The following is a 20,893-nucleotide window of genomic DNA, read 5'->3' as shown; positions in this document are numbered from 1 at the left end:
TTTTTACTGTTTTTCAAATAGTTGTAATTGAAATTTGAGGCCTGGACTTTGATACAAGACATTAAAATAACAGTGTATTAACATTGTATTGAATTGCCATTGATATACATTGACAGTTCATGCTGAATCAAATTTTCATCGTATGTGTTGCAGTCAGTCAGACAACATCACAAGTAAATCTTTACAAGGTGGTTCATCGTCAAAATTCATATTTTCATTGCGTTGTTTATGTGCTAGTTAAACGGGTAGCAGTGTAGTATGCATGATTCGTTCTTCCAGCACTTTCTCTGCAGTTTTTTTTTCAGGCTGTTCTCAGAATGTCTTTATAATAATAAACCGTATTTAAAGGCAGAGTGCTGCAGCTGTGCGAGCCTCACACACACACACACACACACACACACACACACACACACACACACACGTCACCGCCTAGGTATGCGTTTCCTGGTTTGACGTCCAGCTGGTGCTGTCTGGCTGCAGGTATCCTGGACCAGTCGGCTGTGTGGGTGGACGAGATGAACTACTACGACATGCGCACGGACAGGAACAAGGGGATCTCGCCCCTGTCCCTGCGGCCGGCCAACCCCCTTGGGATCGACGTTGACAAGTAGGTACAACCCCCCCCCCCCCCAAAAAAAAAACCCCTCTGCACCCACCCAACCACTCGACAGGCCACCCCCATCCCGACCCCACCCTGTCCAGCCACACCACCGACCGCCCCCACTGCAGCATTCCAGCCCTAGTCCCCTGATTGCTTCCAGCAACGCGGGATTAGGGGCAAATTAAGAGCTGTTGTGCAGAGCCACAATGAGTGGGCAGCGGGGGGCCTGACGCGCCGGTTCCCTGGTCCCCCCTCCGTGCAGGCAGGGAGGCGGGGAAACTGCGTCCCTTTGAGCCCACATGCGACGGATTAACAGGGCTGGTTTCTCTGCGCACATATCGCTTGTCTGTCATTTAGCAGTGTAAACAAGAGCAAATTGCATTGTTCTGTGCGATGTGTCAGGGCTACAGATCTGTACGGGCTGGCCCCCCACCCCACTCTGTAGACGTGTAGCAGTGGAGTTCACGCATGCACGCGCGCGCACACACACACACATACACACATAGCTCCCACACTCTGACACAAACACACACACACACACACGCAGACACACACATAACTCTCACACACACACTCAGCTCATGACACATCAGCAAGATCGACGCGCATGTGAATGATTACAGTGGAAATGACATAGCAGAATCTGCTCATCTTGTGTGAAGACGAGTTTATCTTTGTTTCTTTTCTGACCGTGGGTGTATTGTGTCCATACAGTGAAGCTTTGCAGCGGTAAACAGGCAAATACTTTGTTGATGTGTTAAGAAGTGTACTGTCAGCATGTTTATTAGAGTTCTAAGAACAGCCGTTTAAACAGCTCATCACTCTATAAAGAAGGGGGGAAAAAAGGCAACAGGCAACGCTCTGATGCCATCCTGCCATGGTTTTGGGGAGCAGTGCCTTTTAAAAAGCCATTGTGTTCCATGTTTCTTAGTTAGTGGTGCAGAATACACCCCCTCATGCCATTACAGCAGGCCACCAGCATGGGTACGGACATGACTGCATTGAACAGACCCAAGAAGGCCGCCCCCCCTCTCTGCCTTGCTTTTGTCTCACAGGGCACATTCACAGCACAATTTAGCACGAAACCCAGCAGGCGAAAGCCTTTACAGCCTGTTTGCTGTTGGCTTTGCGCAGTGATAATTCTCTGAGAGCTGCGGACTTTCCGTGCCGCTCGGGTGTCTTAATGGCAGGGCGTGATTCATCCAAAAGGAGCGAGGCGAGAGTGGAACAGGATCTCTGTGGATCTGCGATGATAAATGGCCCTAATCGCAGCCTGACACCCCCGTGCCGTGATGAGTCAGCAGCAGTCCACTACACGTGTTTATGGGTGAGGGCCGTGCCATTGACGCAGGGGAGGGGGGGGCAGGGTGGAGCGTGTGGATTCTTCACCAAAAATAAAAAACAGCCTCATATCATGTGCCGGGCCTGTTTTTGGCAGCATGTTTTCTGCAGCACAAGAAGGCTGACCCGGGCAAGCATGGCGGCGGTCGAAGTTCATGCGTCATTTCCAGAGCTTTCAGTCCCTGGAATGGGCTCTCAAAAAAGACAGAAATTAGGGTCTGTTAATTCACGCTGTTCTGAGGTAGGATGTTTTTCTCATCATGGAAGTTCATCTCAAGTAACCAGTGACTTCATTCATTGGTTTAGTCAGCTAGATAATGAATTACTCTGGGGCCCCGGGTAGACTGATCACATTTGCTTAATGACGTAGCGGCGGGTTACTCGGCTCGTCAAAGCCCAGACGCATTTTCGTGTTTTTCAGACTTCCTTGCTGTTGCAACGTTTAAGGGAATGAATTAACTCAGACGTCCCCCCCGTCCTGTCCCCCTGCCCCGTTCCTTCATCCGGCACGCAGAGTGCGAGCGCTTCACCTCGCAGTGGTCCAATGATAAAGTCACGCTTCTCCATCGCCCCCAAGTCGTTTCCCCCCTCGCTGCAGAGCAGGACGGCGAGAATCAGAGGGTCCCTTTCAATGCGTGCCAGTTATGGAAATGAGTGAGTCACACGGGGAGGGGGGAGAGCTGGGGGCTTTTTCTGCACTGGCTCACCCCAAACCCCAAACAACCCCCCCCCCCCCCCCCATGTCCGTGCGGCAGCAGCTTGGTGAAATGTTGCAGGTGGTGAGAGCGGAGGATGAGGAAACATGGACAATTTGAGGGCTTGCAGTGCGTTCTGAAAAATAAAGGTCTCCCAAAATGGCAGCACAGTTTCAGAAAGATAGGAGAAGGCAGACGTGAAACAGTGTATTAGTACGCGTTTTAGCCAGGAGGGTTCTGGGAGAAGAGGGCTATGATCTCTTTCAGATGTGCAAGTATGTAACGCTACTATTAGTGTTAACGTACTGAATAAGTGCGTAAACAGCACTAGTACGGGATAGCGACAGTGAGTGGCTTCTCCGTGCGGTGCAGCGAGCTAGCACCCTGCATTTGGACCGCCCCACTCGTCCTCTCCCTCTGGTTTAAACAGCGCAGGAAGCGCCAGGCCCTGATGCCATCATCTCCTCTTCTGTTAGCCATTTCATTGTCTCAAATCACACAGGTTAATCACCCGCATCACTAAATTAGCTGTTCTCCCCGTTTGACGCACGTCGCGCGCTCGGACCGGACGAGTGCGGAAATGACACAGCTTATTATTTACGTCTCTTGCTTAGCCCCATACGGTGATTCACTGGATTTTTCGCAGTTTGTTAAAGCCCTCCTTCTCTTACTCACAGGCAAACCCCACTATGACATTTAAATCCATCCTGTACATTTACAGTAAAATGTAAAACATGTGTCACCTTGGATTGAATCAGGTCCACTCATTTTAAAATTCCCCAGAATTGCGCACATTCTAGGTGGCTCCCATTCTCAGTGGGAATGAGCATGGCTTGTACCCAGAGGGTTGCTGGGTCTATTCCCTTCTTAGAGCACTGCTGTTTTACTCTTGGGCAAGGTACATCACCTACAGTTATCTCAGTAAATATCCAGCTTTATAAATGAATAAAATTGTAAGCTAATGTATGTGAGTCTGCCTGAATAATAGAGTCTGCTAAATGACAGCAATGTGAAAATAGTGTGGGTGTGATCTGGGATTGGCGATGCTAGGCGCCACGATGGGCACACTCCAGAGAATATGCGAGCGTCAGCGATGCTTTGGTGCGATAACGTGTGCCGGTCCTTAAGTGTGTGACAGGGGAGCAGAAATCCCTCCTGCGTGTGGCCGGGGCTGGGGAGGGAGAGAAACACGGACGGCCTTATGACGGAGACCCCCGGCATGCATTGGCAAAGAACAGTGCCGTTAAGCACTGATAGCATCACCCCGCCCACCCCCCCCCCCCCCCCCCCCCCGGCACCACATTCCCCTAGCTGGTGGACGGGGGGCCGATCAGCACCCGGTGCTAATTGAATCCTGTGACGTTTGGGGGGTGCATGTGTGGGGTGGGGGCCCTGTGGAACAGCAAATCCCATAGAGTCGGAGGGAGGGGGGAGGGCACCGAGCCGGTTTATGTTCTCCACGGGTCATTAGCGGGGATCAAACCGTGTGTAAATAATGGGCTGGATGGTCTCTAATGATCAGCGCCGACGCTGCAGACGCCCCGGGACCAAGGGAGGGCTCTTCCCACGCCAAAGGACCCCTCTCTGCGAGGCTGGCTGGTCTCACGCTGCCCCCTGCTGGACGTACCGCAAAGTGCACCAGACTCCTCTCAGACCACCGCTGCTGTCTGGAATTTGTATATGTGAGCGTGTGTGCGAGCCTGTGAGTGTGGCTATGTGTTGAGTAATTTTGGGTCGTCAAGCAATCGTCTGACTGGACGATTGTTTGATTAAGTCAGATTCAGGGATATTATGTCCGTGACAGGATTCAGAGCACCCGAGCGGTGTTATGGTGTGTGTAAAGCACGCTGTGTTTGAATAGTGAGATTGTGTCCAGCACGCTGCAGGGCCAGAGCCATGAGCCTCTGCTGCTCGGCTTCTCCAGTACTGCGAGAACCTCTCTCTCTCTCAGTCCTGTAATACTGCATAAGGAAGCCACCTGTCCCTCAGCTTGAGCTGGCTGTGGAGCCATCTTCTCTGTGTTTTTGGGCGGCTTACCCCCCCCTGCCCCCCGGTGGGGCATGGGTGTGTGTGCATCTGTGTGTGTGCGTGGGTGTCTGTGCATCTCTCCCTCCACCAAGGTACTGGCATACTGGAACACCCAGGGTAGAGCTCCTCAGCCAGGGAGCTTAGCATCTATCTGCTGGCTCCTGTGCAGTGGGTGTTGGAAGTCCTGTCCTGTGGGCGTGAAGGTTGTGGGTTCACTTCCTGTTCTGACTGCACTGTTTACAGCTAACTGAAAGTTCCCCCCAGGTTTCTTCATCCATAAATCCATAGGAAAGTTGTTGTTCCTATTAGATACAAGCTATCAGGCTTAATTCTGTCACTCGTAATGGCCACGGAATACTTTTGAGAATGCATCGTTGTGTGTGTTTTTACCCGTTTGCAATAATACAGTATTTGTCCCACGTTTGCATTGTGAGTTAGAAGTGGCAAATGATTTACTGACCAAACCCTTTCCCTGAATGACAGGCTGCTGTATATCCAGTCATTCACATCAGTCATATATTCCTATTTAAAAGTATAGTAAATATGAGAAGATGGGAATTTTATCTTGTTTCTTCCATCCTTTAGGTCTGGCTGCTCTAAGATCCACTTTTCTTGTTTTTATCTCCTAAGCAGTTTTAGTCCATGTAGTGACAGTTCAGAGTGAATATGTGACATTTTGGCTTTGAGGTCCAACACAGGTATAATAGCAAGGGTGGAAAGCATTATTGTTATTCTGGTTATTGTGTTATTGTTATGCTATAGCTATGCTCAGAGAGAGAGAGAGTGAGAGCAGTGCATGTCAGACACTAAATACATTACACTACATTACATTTTGTTATGTTACATTAGCTTAGCAGACAGTCTTATCCAGAGAGACTTACATTTTACATGTTAGCCATTCATACAGCTGGGTATTTAATGAGGCAATGAAGCCCCTTAGCTCTTCTCTCAAAGGATCTCAAAGGCAAGGAGAGTTGACAGGAGATTGAAGTACAGCCCTTAAACGCTGACAGCATAAAGTTCTTTATCACAGAGTGGAGGCTCTCAGGGCGGATTGTTGGATTGTTGTTTTTTTTTTTTTTGCCCCTCTTTTTCTTTCTAGGTCAGAAGACACTCTGTCAAAGTCTGTTAAACTTTGACCCACTTGTTTTCCCAGGTCAAAGGTGCCCCAGAAGGACCTGGAAGCCATGTTCCCTGGGATGAGCGGAGACTTCACCAGCGAGAACTTCTCGGCCACCTGGTACCTCATTGAGAATCACTCCTCCACCAGGCAAGTCTCTGAGCTCTGTCTCCATTCACACCAATACACCTTCCCCATGCACACAACTGCAGTTGAGTTAAGTTAAGTTAAGTTAAGTCAGGGTTTTTACCTTAGAAGTTTATTGTGTTACCTTGGGGACATTTAGCCCAATTCATTTAGCCTAAGTCCATTCTAGATCCATTTTGATTCATTCTCTGCCTCTTTCAGGCAGTCTCTCTGCTTAGCAAAAGCCAGGACAGAAAGCACCAGTTCAAACAGGCCGCTAGCATGGCTGAACTCACATCAGCAGCTCCGGCCTTCTATTTTTGAGGGCCCTTTTACTCCCCTTTCTACACTTTATTTGACCCAGATAACAGGAACCGTGCATATTGGTAGCTCCAGTGTTTTGGTTAGCGTGCGTGTGTTTTTTCCTCCGAGGAAACTCTGATTTGGTCCCAAAATGACTTTTCCTGACAGAACATCATGACATGTATAAACAAATACCGAGGGGCCCCCAAGGCCTCTTCAGCAGGTAACAGGAAGCCCCGCTCACTTTTATTACCCGACTGACTATCAAACAAAAACACCGTATTGGCAGCCAACCGGCAGTGAATGAGGGCCAGGTTAATTAAAGTGTGAGTGGGCTAAATGCAGCCCTCTCGGACGTGTTCTGTGCGATGGCTTTGTGCTTTCGTGCGGCGTGTCGATGTTTCATAATACTGGAAAGATACAAGCATTGCGGCCTATGGGCTAAGAAGCCATGTATGTATTTAATTTATCCATTTACATTGCATACATCCACATGGAGGTGGGTGTTAGGAAGGGACATGGCATTCATTTTTTGAGTCTCTCTTTTTTTGAAAGAAGTTAGAGCACAGTTGTGGTGGTGCTTGTGTGAGAAAATGGCAGACAGCAGAGCACATATATAGGGAGAGCTCTGAGCCTGAACATATCCGGGTTTATAAGGATTTAGATCATAAGGGATTATAAGGAATTGGGTTTTCACAAACACTGTCGGCTAGCCTTTTTCCGATGTAGGCGTAAAAGAGTGTGCATGCATGTGTGCCTGCCTGTGTGTGTGTGTGTGCGCGCATGCCTGTGCACGCGTGTGTGTGTGTGTGTGTGTACGTGCATTGGGAAACGCAGGGTCACTCAGGTACGGGGCTACCTGTGCGTCCCCAGCGTAGGGGTCACTCTGCATTTGTGCGGAATCAGCACCGCCAGCCCTGTGTGTTTGGAGAGGCACTCTCGCCCCCTCCACCTAGGGTGTAATCGGCAGCATCTGATCCGCTGTCCTCACGGTGGAGCGGGCCCGGCTTCAGACGAGCCACCAGGCCCCCGGCAAGGCGTCGGAGGTGCGAAGGAGATGCGCCCGGTGCCAGGCTGAGCCAAAGCCCTCTGAAAGCAGCCTCTCTCCTCTCCTCTTCTCTCCTTTCCCCCCTGCCGCAGCTTTGAGCAGCTCCGCATCGCCGCCAGCAACCTGAGGAAGCAGGCCAACAAGAAGAACGAAGGTAGCCTGGCCTACGTCAAGGGGGGGCTCAGCACCTTCTTCGAGGCCCAGGATGCACTTGCAGGTAACACTGAGCCCTAAAGTGGGGTCTGTGGGGTCTGGGGTTCAGCGAGGATAGTGGTGCGATCTCTCTCCTGCGATGCCAGTGGGAGCAGAGTATTTTGACTCAGAGCTGTTTCATTTGTTATGAGCTTGCGATGCGATTTGGGTAGGGGTGGGGTGAGCGGGTGGGGGTGGGAGGGGGGCACAAATGTGTTTTAGGCGGGAGATATTGGTCCCCCTTTTCCCGCAGGCCCGAATGATGAATGGATGGAAAGTGCGCCCTCCTGCCAAGCCAAACCCATGCCTGCCGATTCCCCCGGTCTCGGCTCTGCCCGGCCAGCGTGTTTCATTATCATCAGCAGTGTGTGCGGTTTTCGTGAAAGCCCGTGGCATGCAGAACACATTTCTCAATCACCGCGCGTTTTAACAACCACTCTGCCCTTTTTTTTCCTTTTTAACATATACCGGGGTTCAACGACGTTTCTGGTTCGAGAGCGCAATCAAAAACCAAGTGTTGTTCCGAGTTTATCCTCAGAAAAATAAGCCGTGCTTAAAGAGATCATTTGATACAGTGTGCCATAGCTCGAAGCAATTTAAGGGTAGGGTTTCAATTACCTTTCACAAAACACTACATGTTTTACCCGTTTTTGGGCAGATTTTTAAAGTGCCGAGGAAGGGAAATGAAAGTATTGGAGAATATGTGGCTTTTTGCGCAGAAATTAGCCAAACTAAATAAATAAATACTTAGCCCTTTTAAAACCATGAAACTTAGTGTCTGCCTCAGTCTTTGCGCTGGCCACACGATGACTTCATGCAAGCGTGCAAGCCTGTTTGTGTGTGTGTCTGTATGAGTGTGAGAGTGTCTGTACGGGTGAGTGTGTGTGTTAGTGTGAGAGTGTCTATATGTGTGTGAGAGTGAGAGGAGAGTGTGTGTGTCTCTATGTATATGTGTGTGTGCTTGTGTCAGCGTGAGAGTGACTCTGTGTATATGTGTGTGTGTGTGTGTGTTTGTCTTTGTGTTTGAGTGTGAGAGTGTCTCTACATATGGTTGGTTGTGTGTGTGTGTGTCAGTGTGAGAGTGAGTGTAGTGTTTATGTCAGTGTGAGAGTACCTCTGTACTTGTGTATATGTGCGTGCGTCCGTGTCCGTGTGTGTGCGTGTCTGTCACTGTGAGAGTTACCTACAGCGACGCTGAGGAAGTCTGCATCTCTCATCTGCGTGGCAGAGCCCTGGCGAGACGTTTATTTAAGCTACGCTAATAGGGTCAAGGAAAACAGTTATTGGAAATACTGACCTAATTAGTGACAGTGTCTCTCGTGCCTTTTTCACGTCAACTGGAGGAAATTGGCCCTCTTCGTGGGGCCAGCCGTTCTCCCCCATTGCGAGGTCGGCGCTAACACATGGCATCGCTTTTTAAAAGGCTTTGATTAAAGAGAATCGTTTTTTGCTCCGCGTGGAGGAGTGTGGAATCCCGCACAGCAATTTACAGTAGTAAGGTCCCAGCCAACCACAACACGCTTAATTTGTGTTCATTAAAATGATATCAGTCGGCGTCCGTCACTCACTTGAAGCCAGGGCCTGCTCAGTCAGACTGTTGGTGCCTCTGAGCTGGGCTGTCTCCTGGCCTCAGTGGACCTTACAGGGAGAGGCACACACACATGCACACACACACTTGCATTCTCACAGCCGATACTGCACAGATAAACACACCGAGGTAGCAGCGAGAGCTGTCCCCCTGCCAGGTAGCCCAAATCAATTGTTAACGTTGTCATTCAATTTTTTTTTGTCTGTTTATACAAATCCCCATTGCCAGTTGGTCATTTCCCCCCTTGACTATTTATGTACTTTTTTATTATAGAATTATTATTGCTTTCCCGATGTTTGTGCTCGAAGCGAGCAGAAACTATGTTTTGCATTGTTATCCGAAAAAATCCAAATAAATAGGGGCTGCCAAATACAATGTCTGCCAGTTAATAACGGGTGATAACAGTTTTTAATATGACTATTGTGAACAATGCGGTGTTCTCACGTTGGACAGAGCATGCTCAGTGGGCTCCTGGGCCTGTGAATGGCTGCTGGAAGCAATAGGGAACGCGCACGGCGTCCCATTCAGGAAGCGCGGGGGGCCCGCTGCCCCCTTTGCAGTGTCACTATCACCAAGAGACTCACACAGAGGCTGCTGTGCTGCACAGCATTCATACACAGTGAGTAAGAAAAGAGCTGTCTCCCCTGGTCTCACCCACCTTATTGCTTTATACATACCGTATTAAGGTTACATTACATTATATTACATTACATTCATTTAGCAGACGTTCTTATCTAGAGTGACTTACATAGGTTACAGTTTTTACATGTTATCCATTTATACAGCTGGATATTTCCTGAGGCGAAATTAATTAATTAATTGTGGGTTAAGTACCTTGTCTAAGGGTCCAGCAGCAGTGCCCCAGCAGGGAATCGAACCTGCAACCTTTCGGTTGCAAGCCCTGCTCTTTACCACTGTGCTAGACTGTTGCCCCATTAAAGGTTATTGTGGTAATTAAGGTTATCGCTCACTTTGACTTTGTTCTGGTGTTTCATGTTTTCTCTTGTTTTTGTCTGTTCAACTGTCCGTTGAATTGCAGCATACGTTTCTGGGTTTTAAGCCTGTTTCTTGAGTGAGGAGAATTTTAGTTGTTTGTCCAGTAGTCACTGCTGTTCATGTATTAACAGTACATGCTTCCTTCTTCAGTGGGATCATACAGTCAGCACTGGTCAGAGTGTCAGCTGTGGTTGCTTTGTCCTGTAGTCACTGCTGTGTATTGGCAGTGTGTTGACACTGCATTCTCCTTTTTCCATTGGGACCATAATGACAGCACTGATCAGAGTGTTAGGATGAGGTAAGCCTTAGTGTCGTCACTTTGCTGCCATGAGGAGTTAAGAGGAGTCCAGGGAGTGCTTCTCTGCTCCCCTCCCACTCTCCAGGTACTGATGCACCTCCTGTTAGTGCTCTCCCGTTCATTTCCCTCCGAACCTGTCTCCATCATTCATCTTCCCATCACTCCTGTACCTCCACACCCCGGGGGCCGTGCTCGGCCTTCTGGTTATGCTTTACTGGAACGGGATGGCAGCGGAGTTTTCACAAGCGGCGTGGAATCCGACAGCCCCCTCAGCCGCTTCGATAAACTGTGGAGAAGTGTTTCTGGCTCGGGCCCACTCCTCTCGGCACCTCCGCCCAGGCCAACGCAAACAGCTCCAGCAGGGCCGCGGTCCCCGAGCATCTTAAAAAGCTGTTAAAGTTAACAGGTTGGAAAGCATGGCGGGAGATTGTATAGATTTTCATCAGCCCAGTAATAATATACGTTAGAAGTATCCTTGCTGCCTCTCCGAAAAAGGCCGTCAGTCCAATTAATCCATTTGGTCGTTCGCCAGGTGAGCAATTAAGCTATGCTGGCTGGACCAGGAGTTTGGGGGGGCTGGGGGAGGTGAGAGAGTTTAGGGAGGCAGAAAATAGCTAAGTGTGGGTGTAATGTGAAATTTGGGGTAGCTAGCAGCCCCTCCCTGGAGGACGCTCCCTCTGGGAAAGCACCAGTGGTGGCACTGTAGCATAGTCGTAAGGAGCAGTGCTCGTAACCGAAAGTCTGCTGATTCGATTCTCCACTGGGGCTGCTACTGAACACCTGGAAAGGTACTTAACAAACAATTGTCTCAGTACCAGTACCCAGCTGTATAAATGGGTAACATGTTAAACTTGTAAAGTCTGTAAGTTACTTTGATTGAGAGTATCTGGTAAGTGACAATAATGTAGTGTAATGTTATCTGTGTTTCACTTCACAAGCCTTGTCTGGTCGCTTTGCCCATAAGACTCAGTAACGACAGGGGACATGAGAGATATGGCACTTTTTCTTCCGCCACCATAAATCAGAATAGTCAGGTCCCTGCTGTCATCAGCTCTCAGGTCCGTTTGTGTGTACTGGCGCGATCTTTTGCGCCGGGGCATGTTGGGTCAGGCCGGGTAAGGGCGTCTCTCGGACGCCGGGGGCCTGTCTGAGGGGCTGGCGTGCAGCGCCGCTGGGTCGTGCTGGGAACTAACGCCGTCTCCACGGTTACGTCTTCAGCCTCTGCCTTCATGATCGACCAAGTTTCAGTCCGAGGTGCTCGAGTTTCTTAATACGCCTCGCGCCCGCAGGCGAATGTCATGAGGGATATTAATGAGCGGCTATGGAGAGGAGGGCAGTTTGCTTGTGGTTTTGGGCATGGGAGCTGAGAGGGGCTGGCTCTGAGAGCCGCCGTGGTGCACGGCACGCACACACGGGTAGACCGCGGCGTTGGCTCGCTGTTCGGCAGTGGCACGGAGTCCCGGCGCTGACTAACGCTTCCCTCACAGGTGTGTCGGCCCCGCTGGGGAAAAGTAAACAGGCTCTCTGAAGCAGGCCATTACAGCATTACTCCTCCTCTCTCAGGCACCTGAACTCACCGGGTATTAGAAGGGACAGGTTCCATTCCAATGTGTCTGCTGATCCAGACCTCTCCCCCATGCTTCTCTTCTGTCAAATCATATTCTCACGGCTAAAGGAGTGGATGTGGAGCTCTGGGATCTGCAGGAGTGGGCGGGCCAGGTGTGTTGCTCTGGGCTGTGCTGGAGTCAGCCTGCATCCCTGTCCACTGTTGTGTGGATGTGAATTTAATGGGCGTGGTTCTTCTGTGTACCTGCAGACTAGCGCAGCTGTGTTGTGAATGTGCAGGCCCTAGCTGAACTGTGTTGTGTAGAGTTATTGCGCAGCTGCGTTCTGCACCTGCAGACTGGCTGCGCACCTGTGGACTGTACCAGCACGCTGACTGCGCAGCTGTGTTCTGTACCTGTAGACTGTAGCCCAGCTGTCTTCTACACCTAAAGACTTGCTGCACAGTGGTGCTCCGTACCTGCGGGGTTTGCTGTGCAGCTGTGCGTCTGCAGGAGACAGCAGTAGTGGCACCCAGCCCCTGTAGGATGGGGAGGGTGCAGCCGAGCGGAGGCACTGCCAAGGTAAACGATCGCCCCGGGGGGGTGGGGGTGGGGTGTCCACACTGCTGCACTCAGCTGCAGGCTCTGTAGCGTGCGCCGAAACCTCCCACCACAAAATTCCACACCAGCAGCTCTCCAGACGCCCCCTCCAACAGAAATACAAGACCAGGTTACATCTAATAAGGCTTAATTTGACTCTCCTTCTGTAATAACTATGCTCTTTGTTTCTCTGGTATGTTTAAAGCAGAATTAAGGAGCTGTATTGCAGTTCTGCAAGGAATATGGCCACTAAGTGTTACCATTTTGTTCACTACAGGAAAAGAGTAGTGGATTAAGAAGGGGAAAAAAAGCTTCTATCCCCTTGGCCTACATGTGTTCATATAAATAAACACTTTTAAAACTGGGGAAATGTGGAGAGACTCAGTGCAATTCCTCAAAGGTTTCTGCTTATTTGATTGATCTTGTCATTCTTTTTTTTTCATACACTTTAGAATATTTGATAGAATCGTCATTTCGTTTGTTGTATTGTCATAACTATTCGTCATGTGGCAGTGTACCCATCGCCCGTCCTGATAGCGATTGTCTGAAAACAGCAGAATGCAATTTTAGAAAAGCTTACAAAGAATAAGCACATTGTCCTTTTAATATCTCTGATTTTAAGCATGTTTGAATGTTCGAATGGGAGATGCCATTAGATACCAGGACCCTCTCCTGATTCCTGTCTCCTCGTGGGGGGTGATTGAGGCCGGTAATTCAATGACAGGAGACAGTCAGTCTGTGGTCTGGGACTTTGTTTGTTTTTGTCACGGGTGGCGGATGTCGAAAGGGGGCATGTAAAATTGGCCAGAGGTTGCTGGGGTCAGACGCGGGGCTTCAGGGGTCCGAATCCCCCCCCCCCCCCCCCCCCCACCTCGGCCTGGGGGTTATCGCACTGGGGGCACGCGGCCCTGGCTGGGGTCAGACAGGAAACGGGCTTCGTCAGCAACGTCGTCCCGTCTGCATATCGTCGAGGGGCGAAAGACGTTCACCTCTCCCTGACCCGTGCTTGGGGGGGCTGACAGAAAGGGATGGAGGGAAAGGCAACCCCCAAGGGACTTCTGAAGGGACGCAGTTGACAGACGGACGGACGGACAGACGGGTTGACTGACAGCCGAGCGCGCTCGCAGTACCGTCTGCCCGGCGCTCCTCATTGTTGCGAAAAGGAAGTTTTTGTCAGGAGGAAGTGGTCTGGCCCGTTCCAGCTCGCAGATTCCCAGGACGTAGCCCTGTTCCTGAGGTACCGGCCTCCTCTGGTCGAGTCAAAACGTCCCCCTGGCTTTAAATACGAGGGATGCTCGGCCCGCCGCTTCCAGGAAGGGCCGCGGTGGCCAGGCCCTCCGCGCTGGAGCGATGGGAATTCTTCGGGGCTAGCGGGTTTGTTTTGGTTACATCCAGCGCTTGCCATAGCACTGATAGTGGATTATAGACAGAAGGAGGGAGAGGACATGGGGAGGCAGGGGTGTCTGCAGTGACAAAAGGCAGGCCTCTGTCTGCCCAGCTGCAGGCCTGACAGAGGTGAATCTGTGTGTATCCCGCTCGCCCGTAATACCACACAGGAACACTGCTGTGCACAGACTGGGGTGGGGGGGGGGGGGGGGGGGTCAAGAGAGATATATGGGGAGAGAAGGAGAGGAGAAGGGAGGCAGAGAGGGAGGGAAGGAGAGGCACATTAAATGGTACTTCCACTGGTAGGGAAAGGTATGAAAAGTGTCTGCTTTACCCATGGATGTATTCTTTAAATCCTGCAATAGAAATCCTTAGAGAGAGACGTCATGAACTGAGGGATGCTAGTATAGAAGATTATCAGCCTCGCTTTAGGAAAGGAGCAACAATAGTGTCGAACTAGGGCAGCGTAAGTTAGTGCACACAGGCACGTCTTGTACTGTAAGCATCAACAAATTCATGGCCGTAGTGTACACACACATCTAACGAATGGCCCCCGAAGCGTAATAAAGTTGTCTCCATGTAGTTCTTTTTATAGCCACGTCAGCACCGTTTCTTAAGTGCTCGCTGGCGACGTGCGCTGAGGCCTGCGATTTATTACAATACCAAACGGTTGAGTCTGACTTTGTGGAGTGCATAACAGCGGGAGTTTTACGTCAGGGAATTACTGCTCTGTGTCCAGCTCACTTACTTCAGATTCCTTCTGCTGCTTTTAAGGTTGTGTATTTTATGCCACAGACGTAGGTGGTGGGAAGCTGGTTGATTTTGCTGTTTTATATGTATGGGGTGACTTTTTTTTTTTGGATTTTTTCACCCACTTGCAGCTCTAATGTAGATTTTTTTCACATTCAGTTGCATCTCCATGTGGCCACCTCCATAAGACCTGTTTACACTTAGCCCAGGTACACCCCAGGTCAGCTGGAAATGCACCTGTCAGGATACAGTTGCCTGTTTAGCCTAAGTAGCACTCGGTCCGACCTAAGTACTTAGCACTCAGTCCGACCAAACTTGTCAAAGTAAGCATATTCAGTGGTCTGTAGTGTCTGTTTTCCAATCACCACTGTATGAACTAATGTGGTTTTTAACATACCTTTTTACTGTCAAGAAAGCATTTCATTTTAAAGCCATATTCCTTTTTTCTTAGTGTAGTCAAGAAGTGTGTCATACAGTAACTACCATTTTTTATTTAAGCCGTTGGCAAGTTAAGATGGCCACATTTTGTGGTTCCTTCCAGATTGTTCTAGCCTGAAATAGTCGATCATAGAGTTCATTGAGACAGAAGGCAGCAACACATCATTGTTCAAGCTCACTGCTCCTGGAAACAAATCATCAGCGTCCAGGAATGTCATTACCATTGGAAAAAAAAAAAGGTTCTCAGCTAACGAGCTAGCCAGGGCACTAAGGATAGCAACACATTGTCCTAGTTTAAAACAATGCAGGCACTTCCACAACAGTTATCTCAATCCACAGCCAGAGACTAAGAATACTGCACAGTGGAAAACATGCAGTATTAGGGAAAAGACTGCAGGTGCTGGTGGTGTCATGAACAGTAATGGAAGCCATTTCCATTAACCTCCACAAAGAAAACACCTGCAACTTACTCTAACAGGTGAATCCACAGCTTCAGGGGTCGGCTGAGAGTTCAGGAAAAGATAGGGCAGCCCTTTGAATGGTAAAGCCAGAAAGGAGCAATCTGGGTATTCTTTGAATATATCCAATCAAGAAGACTGTACTCCTCTTTCTCATGCATGAGCAATTTTTTTTAAATTATTATTCACAAATATCTGTCTTCAGAACACCCCCTGTGAAAATACAGTGAATTAAGCTCATCTTTTATGAGAATTGATTGGTTGAGTCTTTGTTTTAACCTATTTGAAGCCCAGCATCCGGCCCCTCCCCTTTTCGCAGGGTCTAAACCATTCTCTGATGGGAGCTGGTGCTTTGGCTGCCGATGTCGGTGGCTGATAAGTCTTTGCCTGTATGCGCTTTTTCCACATTCTGGCCATATTTCTGCTCTCAAGTCCAGGCCTCACTCTGTCAGAGAGCGGTTCACATTTATTTGGACAAACCTTTTTTATTTTCCCCCACTGACCACAGTTGGTGGATTCAGGAGAGAGCGTTCTGACAGGATGTGTCATCTTTCTCGTCCCCCCCCCCACTCGCTCTCTTGTTCCGAACTGAAGGCCGGCATCAGCCTTTTTTCTCTACGACCCCCCCCCCCAAATCGAGCTTAGTCTATTTCAGGACCGCCCCCCCCCCGGCCCTCCTTCTTTCTGTCAATAAACTCCAGTAGAGTCACGCCGGGCTGGCTGCTTGGTTAGCCCGGATGATTTATTTGTTCATCTGGGCAGCTCTGGTGGGACTGGAGGCTCTCCGGCCCGGGCATGTTTGGCCCTTTGTCTGGGCGGCTGGAGGAGCCTGCCCTGACGACAGGCTGTTCCTGGGCCTGAGATGTGACACCTCTCCCCTCCTGCCACAGCCCTGGCTCCCCCCGCTCAAATAAATACAGGAACGAATTAAAGGAGCTGCAGCACCAGCACCGGGACAGCTGGGTGACCGCCCACAGTCTACAATCCCCCACATCACACACATGCTTATATACACATACACAGGTACACATGTGCATACATGCCATATACTCACTCATAGACATAGGCACAGACATGTGCATACATACATACACATGCAAGTACATAAATGCATGGATTTACACACACTCATTTACCCATACGCAGGTACACGCATGTGCGTACATGCACACATGCATAACTGCATACATGCACGGACATACACACACTCATATACACATACACAGGTATACATGTGCATACATGCATATACACAAGTGCATACATGCATGGACATACACACATTCAGATATACGTACACAGGAAAGCTGATGTGCATACATACACACACTCAAGCACAGACATCCATGGCCATACACACATTTACATATATATTGACAGGTACATACATGTGCATATGTACACACATGCCCACATACGTAAACACTCACAGAAACACACACACACTTGACCATAAAAACACACATGCACACAGAGGTTCAGGATCAAACTGTGCCTTCCTAATACCCATAACACCACTCTAAAAAATAGTGAAATAGCAGTGAAATATGAAATTCAGGTAGTGCTGAGGCAGGCACGCACGCACATGCACCTACACAGCACTTTCTCTGTGCTTCAGCATGTTTGGGGATATTGTTATCTTTATGGTATAACCAGTATTCAAATTCATAAATAAAAGAAATCCACAAGCAATGTGGTTTACCTCTGCTTCAAGACAGTTCCTTCTTTAATGCTTCTTAAAAACTGACTCCATCACTGAAACCGATTTTTTTTGTATGGAAAACGAAGCATCTCTTATAAAATCAGCATTTAAGAATCTGCATGAAGTGATTGGCACAGCAGTGCATTTCTCCACACACTTCACATTTCTGTCATTTATCATTAATTACGGACAGAGCAATAATGTTATCCAGCTGGCTAGATTTTTGATAAAAAGTCAGATGTGAGGTGGAGCGCGATCGGGCCGCAGTCACGGGGGTCACCGCCGGCTCTCGAACCCGAGCTGCAGTTCTGTGGGAATACCTCCCCGCGCCGGCGGCTCTGGGAGAGATGTGTGCAGACATTTGGCCACCGAGGTTATCTCCCATCAGGAATAGGCTTGTTTATTGTTTTACCTTCGGTTCCTGAAATTGAAAATGTCCCGGAATTACGCAAGTTAAATTGAGCAGCAGAGACGTGGTTTTTTTTCTTCATTCTTTTTTTTTTTTTTTTTAACGAGAGATTTCTTAAAATAACCGCATGCGGGCTGCTCTCTCCCTCGCTCCCGGACTGCGGAAACGGAATGACTTTTCAGTCTGCCGTTTTTCTGATGCGCCGAGATCGCTGAGTTTCCAGCGAAGGGTTCGTGCGAAGCCTCAGGAAAGCCATGTAAGTGTAGTGGAGGTCTCATAATTGGCCGAAGGCGTTTACCTCGCTCACACGTGTCCCAGCAGACTGCTGCCAGTTTTAATGACCGTGATTTTCGGAAGCACTTTTTCAAAATTTTAAAAGAAGGTCAGATGGGTAAATAAAAAATAATGTCTGCTTGCATGTATGTGGAATTCTCCTGGCTTTGTCCCTTCGGAAAAAAAGCGTAAAACTTTCAACTGTATTATTTCCTGTGTTTCAGAGGAGTTTTTGAACATTGGGGGGAAAAAACACTTGGTAACCTGAATTCAAGAATCTTTTATGTATTTTAATTCAAAGTTCATAATAATGTAGCCAAATTTTGGTTGGGTGTCCACATAGAAAAATTAACTTTATTATTTCCTGTATTTCTGAAGCATTTTTGCAGATTTGGGGAAAAATACTTGGGAACCTGAATTAAAACATCTTTTATGTATTTTAATACAAAGTGCATAATAATTTATCTTAAATTTTGGTTGGGTGTCCAAGTAGAAATTGAACTGGCATTTCAAAGCATGTAATATTACAGTTTGTTCTGTTAAAACACACATGCTTTATGTCTGGAGTTCTTAAAAGCTGAAATTCGAAGTGTCATTCGTGTTGTCACCTTGTTCTTTTCTTTTTTAAAACTTCTGTGAAAGAGCTTTTTGATTTTGCCCGCACGTGCGATTAATTACCCGGGTCTTCATCATACGACGGGCGGGGGTCTGAGCGCCTGAGCACGGGGAGTCTGAGCACGCTTCTCTCCTTGTTTATTTTCCCAGCCATTCATCAGAAGCTGGAGGCCGACGGGACGGAGAAAGTGGAGGGCTCCATGACGCAGAGGCTGGAGAACGTCCTGAACCGTAAGGCGACCGCGCGGGAGAGACCGCCGTCCTCTCTCATCCACAAATCCCACCCACCCCCCCGTGCTCACTCGTGGCAGCGATGACCTGGGGGGTGAAGAGCTGGTGTCTCTTTTCAGGACAAGGCCGGTCTCTCTCTCCAATCGCTTTAAAAGGAATGCTTAAGTTGTCCTCACATGTTGGTGATGGGATTTTTCCCATCATTGTATAATTACTCAAGATGCCATTTCAAGTGCCTACACAAGAAAAGATAAATGGCACTTGAAATGGCATCTTGAGTAATTATACATTTTTAACTACAAGTCTAAGCATACACAATTATACGTCTGTTACTGATTATTTATTCTTTACTCTATAGTAGTAAAGTGTACTGTACTACTATACCAATCTAGTAGTAAAGACATAAAATAGTACAGTAGTATGTTATAAATCCTGCTTCAGTATAAAAGTTGCTTCATTGCCTCACTAAACTGCAGAATCAGGAAAGTGTGAAAATGTTCTCTCCTCTTTGATTTCATTGGTTATACATCAAACACTGCTGCTGTAGTCACTGAGAAGTAAAAAAAAAAAAAAGAGGAAGTCTCAGCAAAAATCGGTGAGCGACACAACTCTGAGTCTGCTGAGCGCCTTCACTTCCACATGTCATCCGCCTTCCTGCTTCCTAATAACTGTTTCCATTTGAGCGTCATCCTTTTCTTCCCATAGGAGGCTGAGTCTGAAGCGAGTTTGTCCGATCCCTAAGGCCTCACATATATTCTTTCATTTTATGCATGATAATTTCATTCATGTAATGGAAAGTCAATAAACAGGTACTTTCCTTTAGAACGGTTTCTAAAAAAAAAAAGAAGAATGAGAGAAATAAACTTTGCGGGCGGTCGGCGCTTTTATGTTTACGATATTTGAAATAATGGACCTCCCGCTGAAAAAAGCCTCCCTTTTTGCCGTTTAATCAGGATATCGAATTCTAGCAAATGACAAGAAATCAGTCGAACGATTTGAGCAGAGCGGGGAAGAAATGTGAAATATTTTATTGCTGGCTGCGTAAATGTTTTCATTCAGCGTGAGCGTTCTTTTTTTGTTATGATTAAAGAATTTGACAGCAGTGTGTTTTTGCGTTGCCGAGGCCACCCACGGAGGCAGGAACAATCTCAAGCCCCCCCCCCCCTCAGTCCCCCCGCCCCGGCCTGATGTCATTCTCCCTCCATCCCGGATTTTAGGGCAGTCATGTGACCAGGTCACACTGGAGCCAGGCCTTGTGCCTTGATCACTAAATACAATTTTCAAAAATGGTGTTAAACATGGAAATTATTATAATAATATTAAAAATATTCATAATTGGCTCATTTCTGCAAGGCTTTATTTAAAGTAAAACTTACTTAGCCCGGTACATATGGGTTTTTCAGAGGATACAACATTGCCTGTCTGCTGAAATAAATATTATTCTCATGATTCCCATTTATGGGTATGATTGCATTCATTGGCACACTTATCCTTACTTAAAGATCCTCGATTTTTACATTACGTACATTATTGTCATTAAGCAGATGATCTTAACTAGAGCGACATACAGATTTTGACAGTTTTTACATGTTAACCATTTATATAGCTGGATATTTACTGAGGCAATTTTGGGTTAATTACCTTGGGTACAACAGCAGTACCCCAGTGAGGAATCGAACCACCAACCTTTCAGTTACGAGCCCCGCACCTTACCACTACGCCACACTGCTGCCCTCTTTTATTTTTGATAAGCTAAGCTTCTGTCTTTCAGAGGATTTGTTGAATTGAATTCAGTAACTGTGACATCACACAGTAGTACTAGGGGTCAACCGATATGGTTTTTTTCAGGGCTGATACCGATACCGATTATTAGTGATCAAGGAGACGATAACCGATATTTAGAACTGATATACATTTTCAGTAGAAATGAAAATCTTGGTGTCAAAATTTAGAATAACACAAACTCCAACACCAAACTTTGTTGAAATGCCTTTAAGCATATGTGTCATTAAAAGAGAACTTTTCAACACTATCTTAAAACAAAAAGTGCAGGGAGCTCCCAGCAGCATCTCTTATAAAGTTAACTGAAAATGTAAAAAAATAAAAAAATAAACAAAATAGCTCCCCGAAGTTTTTAAAGTAAATAAAGTA

General features: G+C 47.9%; 1 protein-coding gene across 1 annotated transcript in view; it reads left to right on the top strand.

The window, feature by feature from the left end:
• The window catches only part of exoc2 (exocyst complex component 2), a 95,137-nt gene that overhangs the window by 25,034 nt on the left and 49,210 nt on the right, over window positions 1-20,893 (top strand). The window contains exons 4-7 of the mRNA XM_036521077.1: window positions 481-607; window positions 5,822-5,935; window positions 7,355-7,479; window positions 18,662-18,742. Coding sequence (XP_036376970.1) covers window positions 481-607; window positions 5,822-5,935; window positions 7,355-7,479; window positions 18,662-18,742 — 447 coding nt within the window. The remainder of the gene's footprint in view (window positions 1-480; window positions 608-5,821; window positions 5,936-7,354; window positions 7,480-18,661; window positions 18,743-20,893) is intronic.

This window comes from Megalops cyprinoides, chromosome 2 (genome assembly GCF_013368585.1).
Source record: "Megalops cyprinoides isolate fMegCyp1 chromosome 2, fMegCyp1.pri, whole genome shotgun sequence".
NCBI lineage: Eukaryota > Metazoa > Chordata > Actinopteri > Elopiformes > Megalopidae > Megalops > Megalops cyprinoides.
The sequence above is the reverse complement of the archived record's forward strand: the minus strand, read 5'-3'. Positions and strand labels throughout refer to the sequence as shown.